The 16,631-nt window shown below is 36.2% G+C and overlaps 1 protein-coding gene across 4 annotated transcripts in view; it reads right to left on the bottom strand.

Moving 5' to 3' along the window:
* Positions 1-16,631, bottom strand: part of NBN (nibrin) — a 50,931-nt gene that overhangs the window by 22,018 nt on the left and 12,282 nt on the right. For all 4 annotated transcript variants that reach the window (XM_049633171.1, XM_049633170.1, XM_049633168.1 and 1 more), the window contains 4 exons: positions 11,435-11,552; positions 10,246-10,439; positions 3,215-3,312; positions 229-355 (listed from right to left, as the gene is read on the bottom strand). In XM_049633171.1, coding sequence (XP_049489128.1) covers positions 229-355; positions 3,215-3,312; positions 10,246-10,439; positions 11,435-11,552 — 537 coding nt within the window. The remainder of the gene's footprint in view (positions 1-228; positions 356-3,214; positions 3,313-10,245; positions 10,440-11,434; positions 11,553-16,631) is intronic.

The following is a 16,631-nucleotide window of genomic DNA, read 5'->3' as shown; positions in this document are numbered from 1 at the left end:
CTACAATGGCAAAGCTAAATAGATGTGACAGAGATCAATGACCCACAAAGCCAAAAATATTTACTCTCTGGTCCTTTATAGAAAGTTCACCAATCTTGCCCTAAAACATGACATTCCATTCTCCCATACTTTATCTCCTAAGAACTAATCTGCTAATGGCACTGACTTTACTTCTTAAATATACTATTAACTCACTGATAGAATTGTCTGTTAACAATGAAGCTTTACCATGTATCTGCTTGCTCTGATTCCGTATCAGCTACATATGTTGTAGTATTCACTGGGGCACTTAGCATTAGTTTTTCATTGACAGACAAGCCTTGGGAAAAGCTTGGCCCTGGAGTCATCTTCAATGCTGTAAATCACACAAGCAAAAGGAAGAATCATAACTGCTAGACACAAGATGAACATTTTGTCACTTAAAATGGTTAGACTGTTCCATGCCGAGGGAAGTAAGTTGGTAACATAGAACAGTTATCTTCAGTCAGTGGAGCCAACAAATACTTAACGAAATAGCCTAAAAGCAGCCTGTTGGCATTTGTAATGGGCTTATCTGCATCAAATCATTTTAAAGCTACACCAAATCCTTCATGAAGTATTATAATCTTAAATAAAAATAAAACCAACAAATTATAATTCAAATTATGCTTTAAGTCAGTAGGCCAAAAAATTGCATTTCTTCCCCACAGAAAGAATATCGACCCTACTTGGTCTACACAAATCAAAATTAAAGTGAGTTTCACTTTCTGAAGGAATACTATCTGAAAAAAAAGACATAAATAGTTTTAGGCACAAATTTTGTGGTCACTCCAGAAAACCATAATGATTACTTCATCTTTTCATTAATTAGAACAACAACTTAATTCAAGTGCCACTTTTCCAGCATACTTTTCTGAACCTCCCACACTGAATTAGGTAGCCTTCATTTCAGCTCCCACACCACCCTTTACATCACACTGTTAACTTTTTGCACACTTACCATCAGCTACACGACCTGTATTAAATTATTTAACCTCTCTATGCCTTAGTTTCCTCATTCATTAAATCTGGATCATTTTGTTTTGAGGCACAATGAATTGATACATGGAGAGCACTTAAAAAAATGCGTGGAAACAGTAAGTACTATGCAAGTACTGTATTGTATTAGCTGTTATCATCACTTTATATTACGCTTGTTTACTTGTTACTTTCCATTAGACTTGGAATCTCGAGAGTAGGAACTGGCTGTTGTTCATATCTAAATCTTTGGTACCTGAGCAACGTTTCAGATACGGTGCATATAAATAAGTTAATGGAATTAAATTATTAACAGAAAATTTTAAAAAGTTGACATCTACTAAGTAAGTTAAATTACCACTTGTTAGGTCCTCATGACATAGGATGTGCTAAATAAATGTTTATTGCTGATTCCAAATTCAGGTATATAAATGACTTGTCACTTTCCTTATATGACCTCCTTAGAAGCTCATTGGCATCTCCTTAAACACACATATCCTTAGAATACATGTCAGCGTGCACTTCAGTTTGTAAAAAATAATAATTACAAATACTTACATTATTACCAAAAGAAACTGTAAGTAGAATGTAAAGATCCCAGATAAGTGATGTTTGTCAAAAAAAGATTTATAATGTTCTCCTTGCTAAAAATACTATATAGGAAGGAATCTGATTGGCTCACCTCTTTATTCCAAGTGATTAGATTATAGGTATATTACAAATATTCAATAAATATCTGAATTAATAAATGAAAAAATATGGAAGGAAGAAAGTAAGGAGGGGAGAAAGGGAAAGATACATGATTTTGTCTATTCCCCCACAACGGGTTATGGTGTAAAATTGTTTATAAGTCAGATGTCTAGGACTTGGAATCTATATAGACCCACCTATGTGTATTTGCAAGAAGTAATACTACTGATTGTAATGTTGATTTTTACTCCTTATGACCCTGTTTCTATATGAAATGATACAATAGAAAAGGTACTAGTCTAAGTGTTCAAAACACCCAAACTTTAGGATTGGGCTGAACATGAAGTATTTACGGAACCTTATCTTTTCTCAGCCTTGAGAGCTCTCTTACCTTTTGAAAGTAAGACAGATTAGATGATCTCTAAGGCCCTTTTGGCCATAACACATTTCCAACAGTGGATGATAAAACTTTGTTGCTCCACACTGGCAAAGATAATCCTGTGTACCAACAATTTAGTTCAATTAAGGAAATATTCATACCTGGTACAAACAAGTACTATGCGTGGTGCTGTCAGGGAATCCAAAATTAGTAACAGATAATTAATCTAGTGGCTGAAAGAGGCATGGAAACTGGTTACATTTCAAAGTAAGAAGAAACGCTAACTGGAATGCAAAAAAGTTACGGTACAGAAGACACAATAATTCTGATTTGGAGAGTTATAGGAGACACAACAACTTAGAAAAACTTCATGAAGTAGGTAAGCATTTGTGGAATGAATCAAATTTTGAAGAGCAGTATTGACATTCTAGAACAGGGACCATGATGAGCAAGATCAAGGAGTGTGGAAACTATAAATAATATGACACATATATACTGTAGCGAGATGTATTTTTAAAAAGATGAGGATGGGAGAAAGGCTTTATCAGCTAAACTGCTGAGGGCTCAGAACTCTTGATGAAGGGCTCAGGGTTTTACTTCATAAATAATGAGCTAGTAAAAGGTTTTAAGAAAAGGTAAGCTGATTCTATTGGCAAAGTGAAATGTTAACTGTAGAGAGGACTATGGAGACAGGACCATCATTGGTGCAATTACAACAGCCCTCAGGAAAATCAGACAACAGAAGGTTCAAATGGGGCACTGGCTGTTGAGAAGGAATGGCAGCAGACCTCGTGAGTAGAAGTTACAGAGAGAAAATTTCAGGTCTTGTTTTAGCTTTCTCTTTATGCTTGGCCTTACATGAACTTGTCCTATGTGTTTGTTTATTAACTGAACCTTGACCTTTAGAATATAAAGTTCACAAGAACAGGTATCTTGTTTTACTTTATTCACCACTGTATCCTCAGCACTTAGAAACAGTGCCCAGTACACGGCAGCTACAAATATTTATCAAATAAATAAACGGATAGAGGAGTGTTAAAAGATGGTGAAAATGGTCATCCCTGACAAGTACAGAGTAATATGCATACAGTCTATCATCAAGTTATGAATAAAGATGTTATAGAATCAAGAAAACAATGCTTTAATTACCTGTATTTGGCTGGCCGTGAGGATCACAGTAATTCTCTGTAGTCATGAAAATGACTGCCAATCCAATTTCTGCTTCAGGAATAGGTCTAAGACCCTGCCTGTGAAAATAAAACAGATTAAATATGATAGTATACTGAAACTAACAACTCTTATTAAAGTGGTATCAAGTTGAATCTTTTTATTCCTTCTTTAAAGAGGTATCACAATTTTACAGTATGGAGAAAATTTCAAATACACTGAGTACTGGCCTACTAAATTGGGGCAATGCTACACTGGGCAAGCCCACCACCTTTTAGTAACTCGGTTATTTCATCTGGAAATAAAGACCTAGAATAAAGGATATAGAGACTTCCAGTTCTGAAATTCTGTAATTTTTAGAATTAAAAACAAAACAAAACAAATAAAAAACAGTAATGCCCCAATGAAGCAATAAATTATTCTTTAATTTTTAACATTTATTTATTTTTGAGAGAGACAGAGAGACAGAGAGAGAGACAGAGCACAAAGAGGAGAGGAAGACAAGAATCCGAAGCAGGCTCCAGGCTCTGTCAGCATAGAGCCCGATGCGGGGCTTGAACTCACAAACTGCAAGATCATGACCTGAGCCGAAGTTGGTCACTCAACTGACTGAGCCACCCGGGAGCCCCTAAAAGAAATTTTTATAAGCAAACCTAATACTAGGATCCAAAGATAAACTTGAGAGACAGAAGACGGTAGACAGGGAAGGAGAGAGAAAACTACAAAGAACTATCATAAGCTGAATGTATACATGTTTTATAATTTAAAGTTTAGTAAATAAAATCATTTTACCAAATTTACATGTATTAAGCAAACTTATTAAAGAATCATACAGTGAACGGTACGTACCTTCTGTTTTCTGTGAATGAAACAATAACTACCATATAGAAACTCTACCTCAGACTTTAAGAACTATAAAACTCCTTTAAATGCTTATTGTAAAGATGTTTTAAGTGGTTGTAGTTTAAAAAGTCTTTTTCTAAATTTTTTTTTTTTTCAACGTTTTATTTATTTTTGGGACAGAGAGAGACAGAGCATGAACGGGGGAGGGACAGAGAGAGAGGGAGACACAGAATAGGAAACAGGCTCCAGGCTCTGAGCCATCAGCCCAGAGCCCGACGCGGGGCTCGAACTCACGGACCGCGAGATCGTGACCTGGCTGAAGTCGGACGCTTAACCGACTGCGCCACCCAGGCGCCCCTAAAAAGTCTTTTTCAAATGCTAAACATTTTGTTTACGTCCTAGGTTTATGTAAATAAAATTCAACCGTATGTGCAATTATGACAATACCATATTAAAATATATTTTTAAAGCAGAATATGGGCGTCTGGGTGGCTCAGTCAGTTAAGAATCTGACTCTTGATTTCGGCTCAGGTCATGATGTCATGGTTCGTGAGACTGAGTTCTGTGCTGGGCTCTGTGCTGACAGTGTGGAGCCTGCTTAGGAGTCTCTCTCTGCCCCTCCTCTGTGTGCACACGCTCTCTTTCTCAAAATAATAAAACCATTTTTTGAAAACAAAAAAATTTTATGGGGCTCCTGGGTGGCTCAGTTAGTTGGGTGCCCGACTTCGGCTCAGGTCTGATCTCACCGTTTGTGAGTTTGAGCCCCGCATCGGGCTCTGTGCTGACAGCTCAGAGCCTGGAGCCTGCTTCGGATTCTGTGTCTCCTGCTCTCTCTGACCCTTCCCAGACTCATACTCAGAGTCTCTCTCCCTCAAAAATAAAAAAACATTCAAAAAATATTTTAAAAATATTTAAAAAATAAAGTATTATAACCAAGTGATCACATATCTATTTATAATTCAGGTAATTCAAAATTGATATTTTATTACCCTTTTTTGAAACTGTAAATTATGTAAATTAGTTATAAAGTTTAGCTCCATAAAATAAAAACTTTTTTTTTAAATTTTTTTTTTAACGTTTTATTATTTATTTTTGAGACAGAGAGAGACAGAGCATGAACAGGGGAGGGGCAGAGAGAGAGGGAGACACAGAATTGGAAGCAGGCCCCAGGCTCTGAGCCATCAGCCCAGAGCCCGACGCGGGGCTTGAACTCACAGACCGCGAGATCGTGACCTGAGCTGAAGTTGGATGCTTAACCGACTGAGCCACCCAGGCGCCCCAAAACATTTTTAACATATAATTAAAAATGCTATACAGATACTACGTCATCCTAAATGGGGAAACACAATCCTTTTAAAGTCAATAGTGAGATAAATGTGGCTACTAACACTAATTCAACACTACTTTAGAGGTTCCAGTAGGTATGAACAGAGAAAGATAGAAAAGGAGAGAAGTATCAGAGGTATAAGGCTCTAAAAAAAAGGACAAAAACTTTACTTATAGATGAGGATTTCTACAAAAAAAAAAAAAAAAAAAAGGACCACAAATACATTAGAAATAAAGGGGAGGCTAACAAAGGTAACAGGATATGAGTAATATCTAAATGTCTACTGAATTTATATTAGAAAACGTAATTAGAAATAATATATTTATGTTCTACTTCCCAGACATATAATATCTACCAAAAAATATGTAGTACTGAGGAATAAATCTAATAAAAGGTACTCATGATGTCTATAGGGAAATTATAAAAATTGTTAATTCTCCCCAAATTGATTTGTAAATTCAATGGCATTCCTAATCAAAATCCCAGCAAGGTTTTTGAAGATGACTCAAAATGTATATGGAAAAATACAGAGCAAAGAATGGACAGGATGATTCTAAAGAAGAGCAGAAAGATTTACCATAGTAGATTATGAGGACTTAATGGATGTTATAGTAATTAAAACAATGTAGTAAATGTGGTGTTGGTACAAGAACAGACATACTGACCAATGGAATAAAGCCAAAAGCATCCCTATGCATGTATGGAACTTTGGTATAAAACAGAATCAATTCCAGATACATTAAAAATAAATTTCAAAAACAAAATATCAAAACATTAGCAACAAATTAGTAAAAAGCATAGGCGAATATCTTTTTAATCTAAGAACAGAAAGATTTCTTAAGTTTTTTTTTTTTTTTTTTTTTTTTAACATTTATTTATTTTTGAGAGACAGAGAGAGGCAGAGCACAAGTGGGGAAGGGACAGAGAGAGAGGAAGACACAGAATCCGAAGCAGGCTCCAGGCTGTCAGCAGAGAACCTGATGCGGGGCTCGAACTCAAAAACTGTGACATCATGACCTGAGGTGAAGTCAGACGCTTAACTGACTGAGCTACCCAGGCACCCCTAGAAAGATTTCTTAAAATACAAAAAGCACTAAGAAAGAAAAGGTTATTTAATGTTAAATTTTAGTATATTAAAATTAAGGGCTTTCATGTATCACCAGTAAAACGCTAATGACAAAGTGGTAAAAGATTTTGCAATACATACAAGTGAAAAAAGGAATAATATTGAGAAATATATAGAACTTATACAAATAAAAAAGGAGAGCATACAAATATGCAATTACCACATGATCCAGGAATTGCACTCTTGGGCATTTATCCCGAAGAAATAAAAACTTATATTCAAAAGAAACTTGTACATGTATGGTTATAGAGGTTTCATTTTTGACAAAAACTGGAAACATGCAGATATCCTTCAATAGGAGAATGACTCAACAAACCGTAGTATATACATATATTTATACTTAACACTAATGAGCAAGAAGAAAGGATGAATGACTGATACGCATAACTTAGGTGAATCTCCAAGGAATTATGCTAAATAAGAAACCCAGTCCTAAGGAGTATATGCTATAGGATTTCATTTATACAACATTCTTTTAAAAGACAAAATTTTAGAAGTGGAGAATAAGTTAGTGGTTTGCCCAGATTTGGGAACATGGAGTGGGAAGTGAGGCCGGAGAGAGGAAGGGAGGGAGGGAAGTGGGTGTGGCTACAAAAGAACAACAGGAGGGATCCCTGTGGTGATGGAACTGTTCTGTGTCTTGACTAAGGTGGTGAATATATGAACCTACAAATGTGATAAAATTGTATAGAACTAAAACACATTCATACACACACACAACTGAAAAATCCATATTTAAAAAAATATAACAATTACACCACTAGAAAATGAGGTCAAACACATGAACAGCTATTTCAGAACAGGAAAGACAGATGTCCAATAAACATCAGAAAGAAATGTTTCTCACTGGTGATGAGAAAAATAGAAATCAAAATCATAAGACATGAATATACATCCATTCAGTTAACAAAAATGGTAAGTCTAAAAATATCAAGTGTTGAAAACAATGTGCATCTACTTGATCTTTTATATACTGTGGGTGGAAGTATAAAGCGGAAAAGAGTTTGATACCACCTCCGGAGGTTGAGTGTTCACATAACCCATGACCCAGCAGTCCTAACTCTAAGAATATTCTCCAAAGAAAATCTTGCATTAAGGACAACCAGGAAATATAAAAAATGATCTTAATAGCAATGTTTACAATAATAAAACCAGAAATAAGGTATTTTTCAATGTGGAATAAATGAATGAACTGTGGTCTATTCGCACAATGAAACATATTTTACCATCAAAACAAATTACAGCAACATGCAACAAAATGGATGAATTCTTATTAGCAATGTATCAAGTGAAAAAAATCCCCAAAGATTACATGCAGTATGAGGACCAGGTTATCAAGTTAAATCAACTAAAACATACATACACATATTTTAGGAATATATTAAAAAACAATAAATCTGTATATAAAATGATAAGCAAAGGATTCAGGAAGATAGTTATCCCACGTAGGGGGGACAGTGGGCTAGGAGTATCCTATTTTAGAGGTAGGTTATTTTCAAGTACCTAGCTTGTATTTTGCAGAGCAGATTCTCAAATATTTATTATATAATTTAAGGGGCGCCTGGGTGGTGCAGTCGGTTAAGCGTCCGACTTCAGCCAGGTCACGATCTCACGGTCCGTGAGTTCGAGCCCCGCGTCAGGCTCTGGGCTGATGGCTCGGAGCCTGGAGCCTGTTTCCGATTCTGTGTCTCCCTCTCTCTCTGCCCCTCCCCCGTTCATGCTCTGTCTCTCTCTGTCCCAAAAATAAATAAAAAACGTTGAAAAAAAAAAATTTAAAATACTACTGGGGTGCCTGGGTGGTTCAGTCAGTTAAGTTTCTTGACTTCAGCTCAGGTCATAATCTCGCGGTTTGTGGGTTTGAGCCCTGTGTCGGGCTCTGTACTGACCACTCAGAGCCTGGAGCCTGATTTGGATTCTGTGTCTTCTACTCTCTCTCAAAAATAAACATTAAAAAATAAAAAAATAAATAACTACTTAACTAGTGAACAAAATTAAGGTGTATTAGTTATGATTCCATGATGACAGTGTATCATGAACCAAGGATTATGACTCATCCAATTTTGTGCAAAGCTGTGCAACAGGTGAAGAGAGGAAAAGGCAAAGAGGAGGAAAGGATAAAGAGAAGATAACTAAATTAGTAACAGGAAGAGTTTCCAAATTTGAGCTAAGATACTGGGAATATACCTTAGCAAGGACAAAAATCATTTCCCTTAGACTTTGAAATTTTCTTCACAAGGTATTTAATTTTAACCACTGATGTCCAATACCCACTTTTTACAACTAATCAATATAACTATGGCAGTAGCCAATCCCAGTGTTGCCTTGTTGTCTGAAATTCAGTTAATAGCTGGCTTTACTGGCCACCTGCCTGATCTAACTGCACGTTCAATGACTATCAGTGGCTTGGACTAAGTGGACACATGTTACCTTAAGTGTCGGTCTTTCTCAAATTATAAAACTGCCTTCCCTCCAAAACCAAATTGTAATGGGGCCAAATGTCACCATATGATGAAGGCACCAGCCTCTGATCAACTTTGTACTCTAGCTACTTTCTTACCTCGGGGTCACGGTACATGCTGAGAAGCAGTGAGATGTAATGGTGAAGAGCATGGACTCTGTATCCAGGCTGCCTGGGTTCACATCCCGGCTTTTGCTCACTCCCTGTGTTCTACCCCTTTTGTCTTATCTATACAATGGGTACCATAACAGTAAATAATACACAGAGTTGTGTGAGGATTAAATGTCTTTATATACGTTAAAACTCTTAGGACAGGATCTGCTATACAGTATTCTGTAAGCATAGCTTTCACTACTGCTGTTTTGCCTGGCTTTCAAAGACTGGTCATAGGTAAAGTATTGTCTAAAAGAGGCCTTCTCTTCTTTATGCTATTTAAAATAAACTTCTTCCCCTTGCCTTGTTATTCCACTTCCTTTATACACATTTGTAATTATCTGGTTACTCGTCTTAATCTGTCTTTCCCTCTAGACAGTAAGCTCCAATGGTGGCAGGGACCACAGCCACCTTGTTTACCACTATATTCCCAGTGCCTAAAACATATGAGAACAATAGTAAATTCTGGATGTAGTAGCAAGATATCACCGTTTTTATACAAGTATTTTCTTTTTGTAGCAGTTACTACATCTCCATTAAATAAAATATTTATGGGACAGATGACTGAAATATTAACTTTTGTTTCAGCAAACATATAAATAAAAGCAATCTCCATGGTTAGAAGGACTGTTGGGACAGGAAAAATGAGTATTGTAGGGAATAGCTATGGACTTTTAAGATATATTAAATACCCTACGTCGTAACTACTTTTTGGTAGGTGAATAGAAATTTGGTCAGCAGATTGCCAAGCCTGACATTTTTACAATACTTTTAAGCTTCAACAATGCTAAGATCATTAATATCAATAAAAAGTTTACGAAAAAAACCCTTTGTTTATCTCTTTCGCACCCTCTCTCCCCACTACAAATCCTATTATTGAATATATAGCATTTTTTCTTGCTTTTGCATGGTAGCCTATATGACAGGACTTAAGATTTTTATATGCACTGACCAAAGAACAAATACATTTCAGTTCTAGGCAATTTCAGGAAAAAAACTTACATTTGTGTTATAAAGATATTCTATTTCTAGCATACTAAGTTACAATAAATTTTCAGTTATAGATAAAATTGCTTTTTTTTTTAAAATAAAGAATCATTCTGTACCTTTGGAGCATATCCATAATTGAGTGAATCCATGTTTTCTGAGAGTCAGGAATTAGAGTTTGTGAATTTGTTACTCCTACATCAACAACACAAATTCCAGGAGCTGAAAAGAAACTGTCTTCTTCTTCATTTTCTTCTGTTATCAACCTAGCATCTCCTCCTCCAAAAATAACTGCTGAACTTAACTTTTTATGCTAAAAATGGAAACAAAAAGTAATGAAATAGCCCCAATTTGTTGAGTACATTCTTTTTTTAAATTTATTTTAATTCTAGTATAGTGAACAGTGTTATATCAGTTTCAGGTGTACAACATAGTGATCCACACATCGCCCAGTGCTCATCATGACAAGTGTACTCCTTAGTCCTCTATCACCTATTTCACCCCCACCTCCTCCCCTCTAGTGACCATCAGTTTGTGCTCTACAGTTAAGAATCTGTTCCTTGGTTTGTCTTTTTCATTTGCTCATTTGTTTTGTTTCTTAAACTTCACATATGAATGAAATGATATTGTATTTGTCTTTCTCTGACTTATTTTGCTTAGCATTATACTCTAGACCCATCCATGTTGTTGCAAATGGCAAGATTTCATTCTTTGTTTTACAGCTTAGTAATGTGTATGTACACATACACACACACATATGTAGGTATGTGTACATGTATGTACACACATCTTCTTTATCCATTCATCTCTATTAGGGAAGTAACATAAAAGTACAATTGATTCTATTTTTTGAGAAGACAATCTGAGCTTCTACTCAGAAAATCCCTAGTTCACCAGGTATCTCTTCAGCTGTGGAACTGTTACGCTGTTTGCACTTCTTTATCATAATTCACAGTGCTCTGTGGGTTTGCCTGCATTTTTGCACCTACAACTTAAACTCCTTGAATGCCCATTTTGGCACACATAAGACATTCAACAGCTGTTTACTAACTGACCAAGTAAGGACTTAAATCAGTTTTCTGTCCCCACTCCCCCACTTATATATTAACATAGTCTTAATTATCCAATTAACATATGTCAAGAAATACCATAATCATATACATCAGCAATGGGAAAGTTCTGGTGTCTGGGCAGTTTATTTCACTTTGCGCTTCTATACAAAATCTCAAAAAAAAACATTTACTACTGTTAATGTCATTAATTTATCCTAGTTTATAACATCTTCTTTAGGAAAATTTAGCCCATTACCTGTTTGGCATTTAGAAATACAAATGTTTTCCCTTTGAAGATTTGCTTTCTCTCCTGTCGTCCTGACAGATCAATGTTTTTATTTCCAATAACTGGTTCATCAATAGGTGGGTAAAAGCTGTAAAAAAAAAAAAATTAAAGAATATTCTAATTATATACTATTCTGTATGTGTACTGTTAAATTTGTAAGCAGAGTAGCTATCTAGACACTAGAAAGGCTTAATTTCCATAACACCATGAAAAAACATTTTTTTTTTTTAAGTTTTATCTGGGACAAAAAGGCAAAAAGCATCTAGAAAAATTGTGACACATGCCACATAAAATAGCAGAACTTTTCTCTATTTTCTGAAATAATATAATCCAAGGGTAGACAATCATAAAATACAATTTAATAAACATGAATCAAACAAGTTATGTGAATTACAAAAGGTTGAAAAAGACAATGTCCATAAAGATCAAATTCTACTGGCATCTCGGGTTTCCTGGGAACCAATGTGTGTTAATGTTCACATCTAATTCTGTGAACTACTATTGTGTTTTATTATAAGTCCATTGGAGAAGCTCAGGAAATTTTAAAACTTATTTTTGTCAGTTTAAATAAAACTTCCAAAGTGAGATTAAAAAACACAATCTTTTAGCTCTTTAACATAATGCTGTAAGAACACCTTAATCATCCATGAAAATGGGGGAAAAGAAGAAAATACAGAAGCAAAATCAACAGATAATTCTTAAGCCTTCCACAGTTCCAACTTTCTACATAATCAAATTTTTGCTACAACAATTCATAACGGACCAGCCTTTCAACTTATCCACTTTCAAGTAAAAATTAATTACTAATATTCATGAATAAGAAGACTCAATATTGTCAAGATACTAGTTCTTCCCGACTTGATCTATAGATTAAACATAATCCCAATAAAATTTCCAGCAAGTTACTTTGTGGATACTCACAAACTGATTCTAAAATTTACATGGAGAGGCAAAAGATCCAGAAGGCCCAGCACAATATTAAGGAAGAACAAAGTACGAATACTACCCAAATTCATGATTTATTATAAAATTACAGTAATCAAGACAGTCTGGTATAATGAAAAAATAGACAAAAGAGACTAGAGAGCCCAGAAACAAACTCACATAAATATACTCAACCGATCTTTGACAAAGGAACAAAGACAATACAGGAGTTCAGTCTTTCCTTTTTTTTTTTTAAAGGTTGTTTTTTTTTTTTTTTTTTTTAAGAGAGAGAGGGAGAGAGAATGAGCATGGGAGGGGCAGAGAGAGAGGGAGACACGGAATCTGAAGCAGGCTCCAGGCTCTGAGCTGTCAGCACAGAGCCCGATGCGGAGCTTGAACTCATGAACCCCCAAGATCATGACCTGAGCTGAAGTTGGATGCTTAACTGACAGAGCCACTTAGGAGTCCCGAGATCAGTGTTTTCAACAATGATGATACTGGACATTCACATGCAAAAAAAAAAAAAAAAAAAAAAACCCAAAAAAAACAAAAAACAAAAAAACAAATCTAGACTCAGGCCCTGCAGTCTTCACAAAAATTAACTCAAAATGAATCATAGACCTAAATATAAAAATAAAACTCCTAGAAGATAACATAAGAGAAAATACAGATGGCCTTGGTTATGGCAATGACTTTTTAGATACCACATCAAACATGATCTATGAATGAAATATCTGGTAAGCTAGACTTCATTAAAATTTAAATTTTCTGCTCTCTGAAAGGCGATGTCAAGAAAATGGATGACAATCCAGCGACTGGGAGAAAATATTTGCATAAGACATATTTGATAAAGGAATGTTATACAATATATACAAAGAACTCTCAAAAGCTCAACAGTAAGAAAACAACCTGATTAACAAATGGGCCAAAATCTTAACAGCTACCTCACCAAAGAAATACAGATAGCAAATAATCATGAGATGCTCAACATCATGTTATCAGGGAAATGCAAATCAGAACAACGAGATACTGCTACACACATAAGAGAATGGCCAAAATCCAGAACACAGACACCACCAGAAGCTCGTGAGAACATGGCATGACAGGAACTTTAATTCATTGCTGGTGGGAATGTAAAATGGCAAAGTCACTTTGAAAGACAGTTTGGTACTTTCTGACAAAAACTAAACCCATCCTTACTGTACAATGCAGCAATCACACTCCCTCGTATTTATCCAAAAGAGCTGAAAACTTATGCCCATACAAAAACCCACACATGGATGTCAACAGCAGCTTTATTCCTTGTTTTTAAGTTCACTTATTTTGAGAGAGCGCGCGAGAGCGCACAAGTTGGGTAGGGGCAGAGAACAGAGAGAGAATCCCAAGCAGGCTCTGCACTGTCAGCACAGATCCCAATGTGGAGCTTAAACTTACAAACCATGAGATTGTGACCTGAGCCGAAACCAGGAGTTGGACGCTTAACCAAATGAGCCACCCAGGTGCCCCGACAGCAGCTACATTCTTAATTGCCATAACTTGGAAGCAACCAAGATGTGCTTCAGTAGGTGAATGGATGAATAACTGTAGTACATTCAAACAATGGAGTACTATTCAGCACTAAACAGAAATGAGCAATCTAGCTATGAAAAGACATGGTCAAACTTTCAATGCATATTACTAAGTGAAAAAAGCCATTCTAAAAAGGCTACCTACTGTATCATTCCAACTATATATGACATTCTGTAAAAGGCAGAGATAGTAAAAGATCAGTGGTAGCTGGAAGCTGGGGGAGTGGGAACAATGAGGGTTTTCAGGGCAATGTAAATACTACAGTAATATAATGATGAATATGTATCATTACACATTTATCAAAACCCACCACATGTACAACACCAAGAGTAAACCCTAACGTAAACTATGAACTTTGGGTGATTATGATGTGTCAATGTAGGCTTGTCAACTTTAACACGTGCCACTTTGATGGAGAATACCCTTAATGGGGCAGGCAATTCATGTGTAGAAATGAGAGGTACATGGGAAACCTCTGTACCTTCCTCTCAATTTTGCTATGAACCTAAAACTGTTCTAAATAAAAATAAAACCTTAAATAAAAATAATTTACTAACACAGCATGGTGATGATGAGGAGACAATGCAGGACAGGGGAAATTCACAACCTGGACAATTAGTCACTAAAAAATCAAGAATTAACCATCTGCAGAGAGCAAACAGTCAATGTAGTAAAAATATTTTGGTCATGAGGATCACCATCCCACATTAAAAAAAATTTTTTTGAATGTTTATTTTTGAGAGAGTATGAGCAGAGGAAGGGCAGAGAGAGGGAGACAGAATCACGAGCAGGCTCCAGGGTCTAAGCTGACAGCACAGAGCCCAATACAGGGCTCATACTCACGAACTGTGAGATTATGACTTGGGCTGAGTCGGATGCTTAACTGCTGAACCACCCAGGTGCCCCTCACCATCCCACATTTTAGAACTAATTTCTTTACATATTTTTTCTTCCCTTAGAGTCTTCCTTGGCCACATACATATTTCACAAAGTCAGCTAAGTCATGATTAAACAATTTTTTAAAAATTCTGATAACTGATTGAAACCACAAATGTACGTTTCAACCTGCTACAACAGATGTTCTAAAATTATGATTCCTAGAACTTGCAATCTCAAATGAGCTATCTGCGGGGAACAGCTGACTTAGCCAACAGGATGAAATGCAACCCACTGCATTACTCTGATTTTTCTAGATAAGTGACTTTAAAATTCTATTTACTTTTTTTTTTTTTTAACGTTTATTTATTTTTGAGACAGAGAGAGACAGAGTATGAATGGGAGAGGGTCAGAGAGAGGGAGACACAGAATCTGAAACAGGCTCCAGGCTCTGAACTGTCAGCACAGAGCCCGACGCAGGGCTTGAATTCATGGATCGCGAGATCATGACCTGAGCCGAAGTCAGCTGCTTAACCAACTGAGCCACCCAGGCGCCCCTTTATTTACTTTTAAAGTTACACAGAGAATAGTGAAAACAATTGTGTTAAATTTTTCTTTTTCTTTTTTTTTTTTAAAAAAAGGGCATTAAGCCCAACACGCTTGAAATCAGACCCTGAGATTAAGACCTGAGCTGAGACCAAGAGTCAGAAGCTTAACCGACTGAGCCCCAGGCGCCCCTAAGATAAATTTTTAATATGCCTTTTATCCTCTCCTTTTTAACAAGAATTCTTCCATATTTCACTCTTCTTTCAGCGCAAAAGGCAATTAACACTTCACTTACACACAAGGGCTAGTTTATGAAATTAGCGTACACAGTAATGTTAACTGGAGGATGGAGCCATACCCAGGCAAAAATGGTACGCACGTTCAACACATACACATGACTAAAGAGATGTGAGAGTCTTACTGCTTTCCAATGACATAAAATGATTTTTAAATTATCTACATACACCATTGTGTTATTCATACTTTCTTAATTCTGCCACAAATAGTGGTTTATTGTACCCAAAGATCAGTTAACTGTAGTTTAGTTCAATAAAGAGTGAACATTTGTTGGAGCACCTGGGTGGCTCAGTCTGTTAAGTATCCAACTCTTGGTTTTGGCTCAGGTCATGATCTCACGGTTATGAGTTCGAGCCTCCTGTGGGGTTCTGCGCTGACAGGGTGGAGCCTGCTTGGGATTCTTTCTCTCCCTCTCTCACTGCCCCTCCTCTGCTCACGCTCTATCTCTCTCAAAAATAAACATTAAACGAACAAAAAAGAAGCGAACATTTGTTAAACCTTGAGCCAGGCTCCTAAAGACGGGAGCGTGATACACCCTTTGTTTTCCTTGATGGCACTACCAGAGTCCTAACTTTAATGTGTGTCATTTTTCAATATCTGGCTCTTCTACCAAGTGCCATAAAGACAAACTGTAATGCTTTTTGGCTCATCACTATATCCTCAGGTCTATCTTGCTTAATTCATGGTAGGCATTCAGAAATATTTGTTAATAAATAAACTGATACTACAAAATATAAATTAAAAACTCATCTAATAAATTAAAAGTATAAACATCCCTCAATTTCCTCAATATATAAATTTGACCATTAAAACTCTGGGACTGGACAAAAACATAAAAGACTCTTAAATATGGAGAACAAACTGAGGGTTGCTGGAGGGGTTGTGGGAGGGGGAATGGGCTAAATGGGTAAGGGGCACTAAGGAATCTTCTCCTGAAATCATTGTTGCACTATAT

The sequence above is a fragment of the Panthera uncia genome, chromosome F2, assembly GCF_023721935.1.
Source record: "Panthera uncia isolate 11264 chromosome F2, Puncia_PCG_1.0, whole genome shotgun sequence".
NCBI lineage: Eukaryota > Metazoa > Chordata > Mammalia > Carnivora > Felidae > Panthera > Panthera uncia.
Note: the sequence above shows the minus strand (reverse complement) of the source record. Positions and strands in the feature narration are given on the sequence as shown.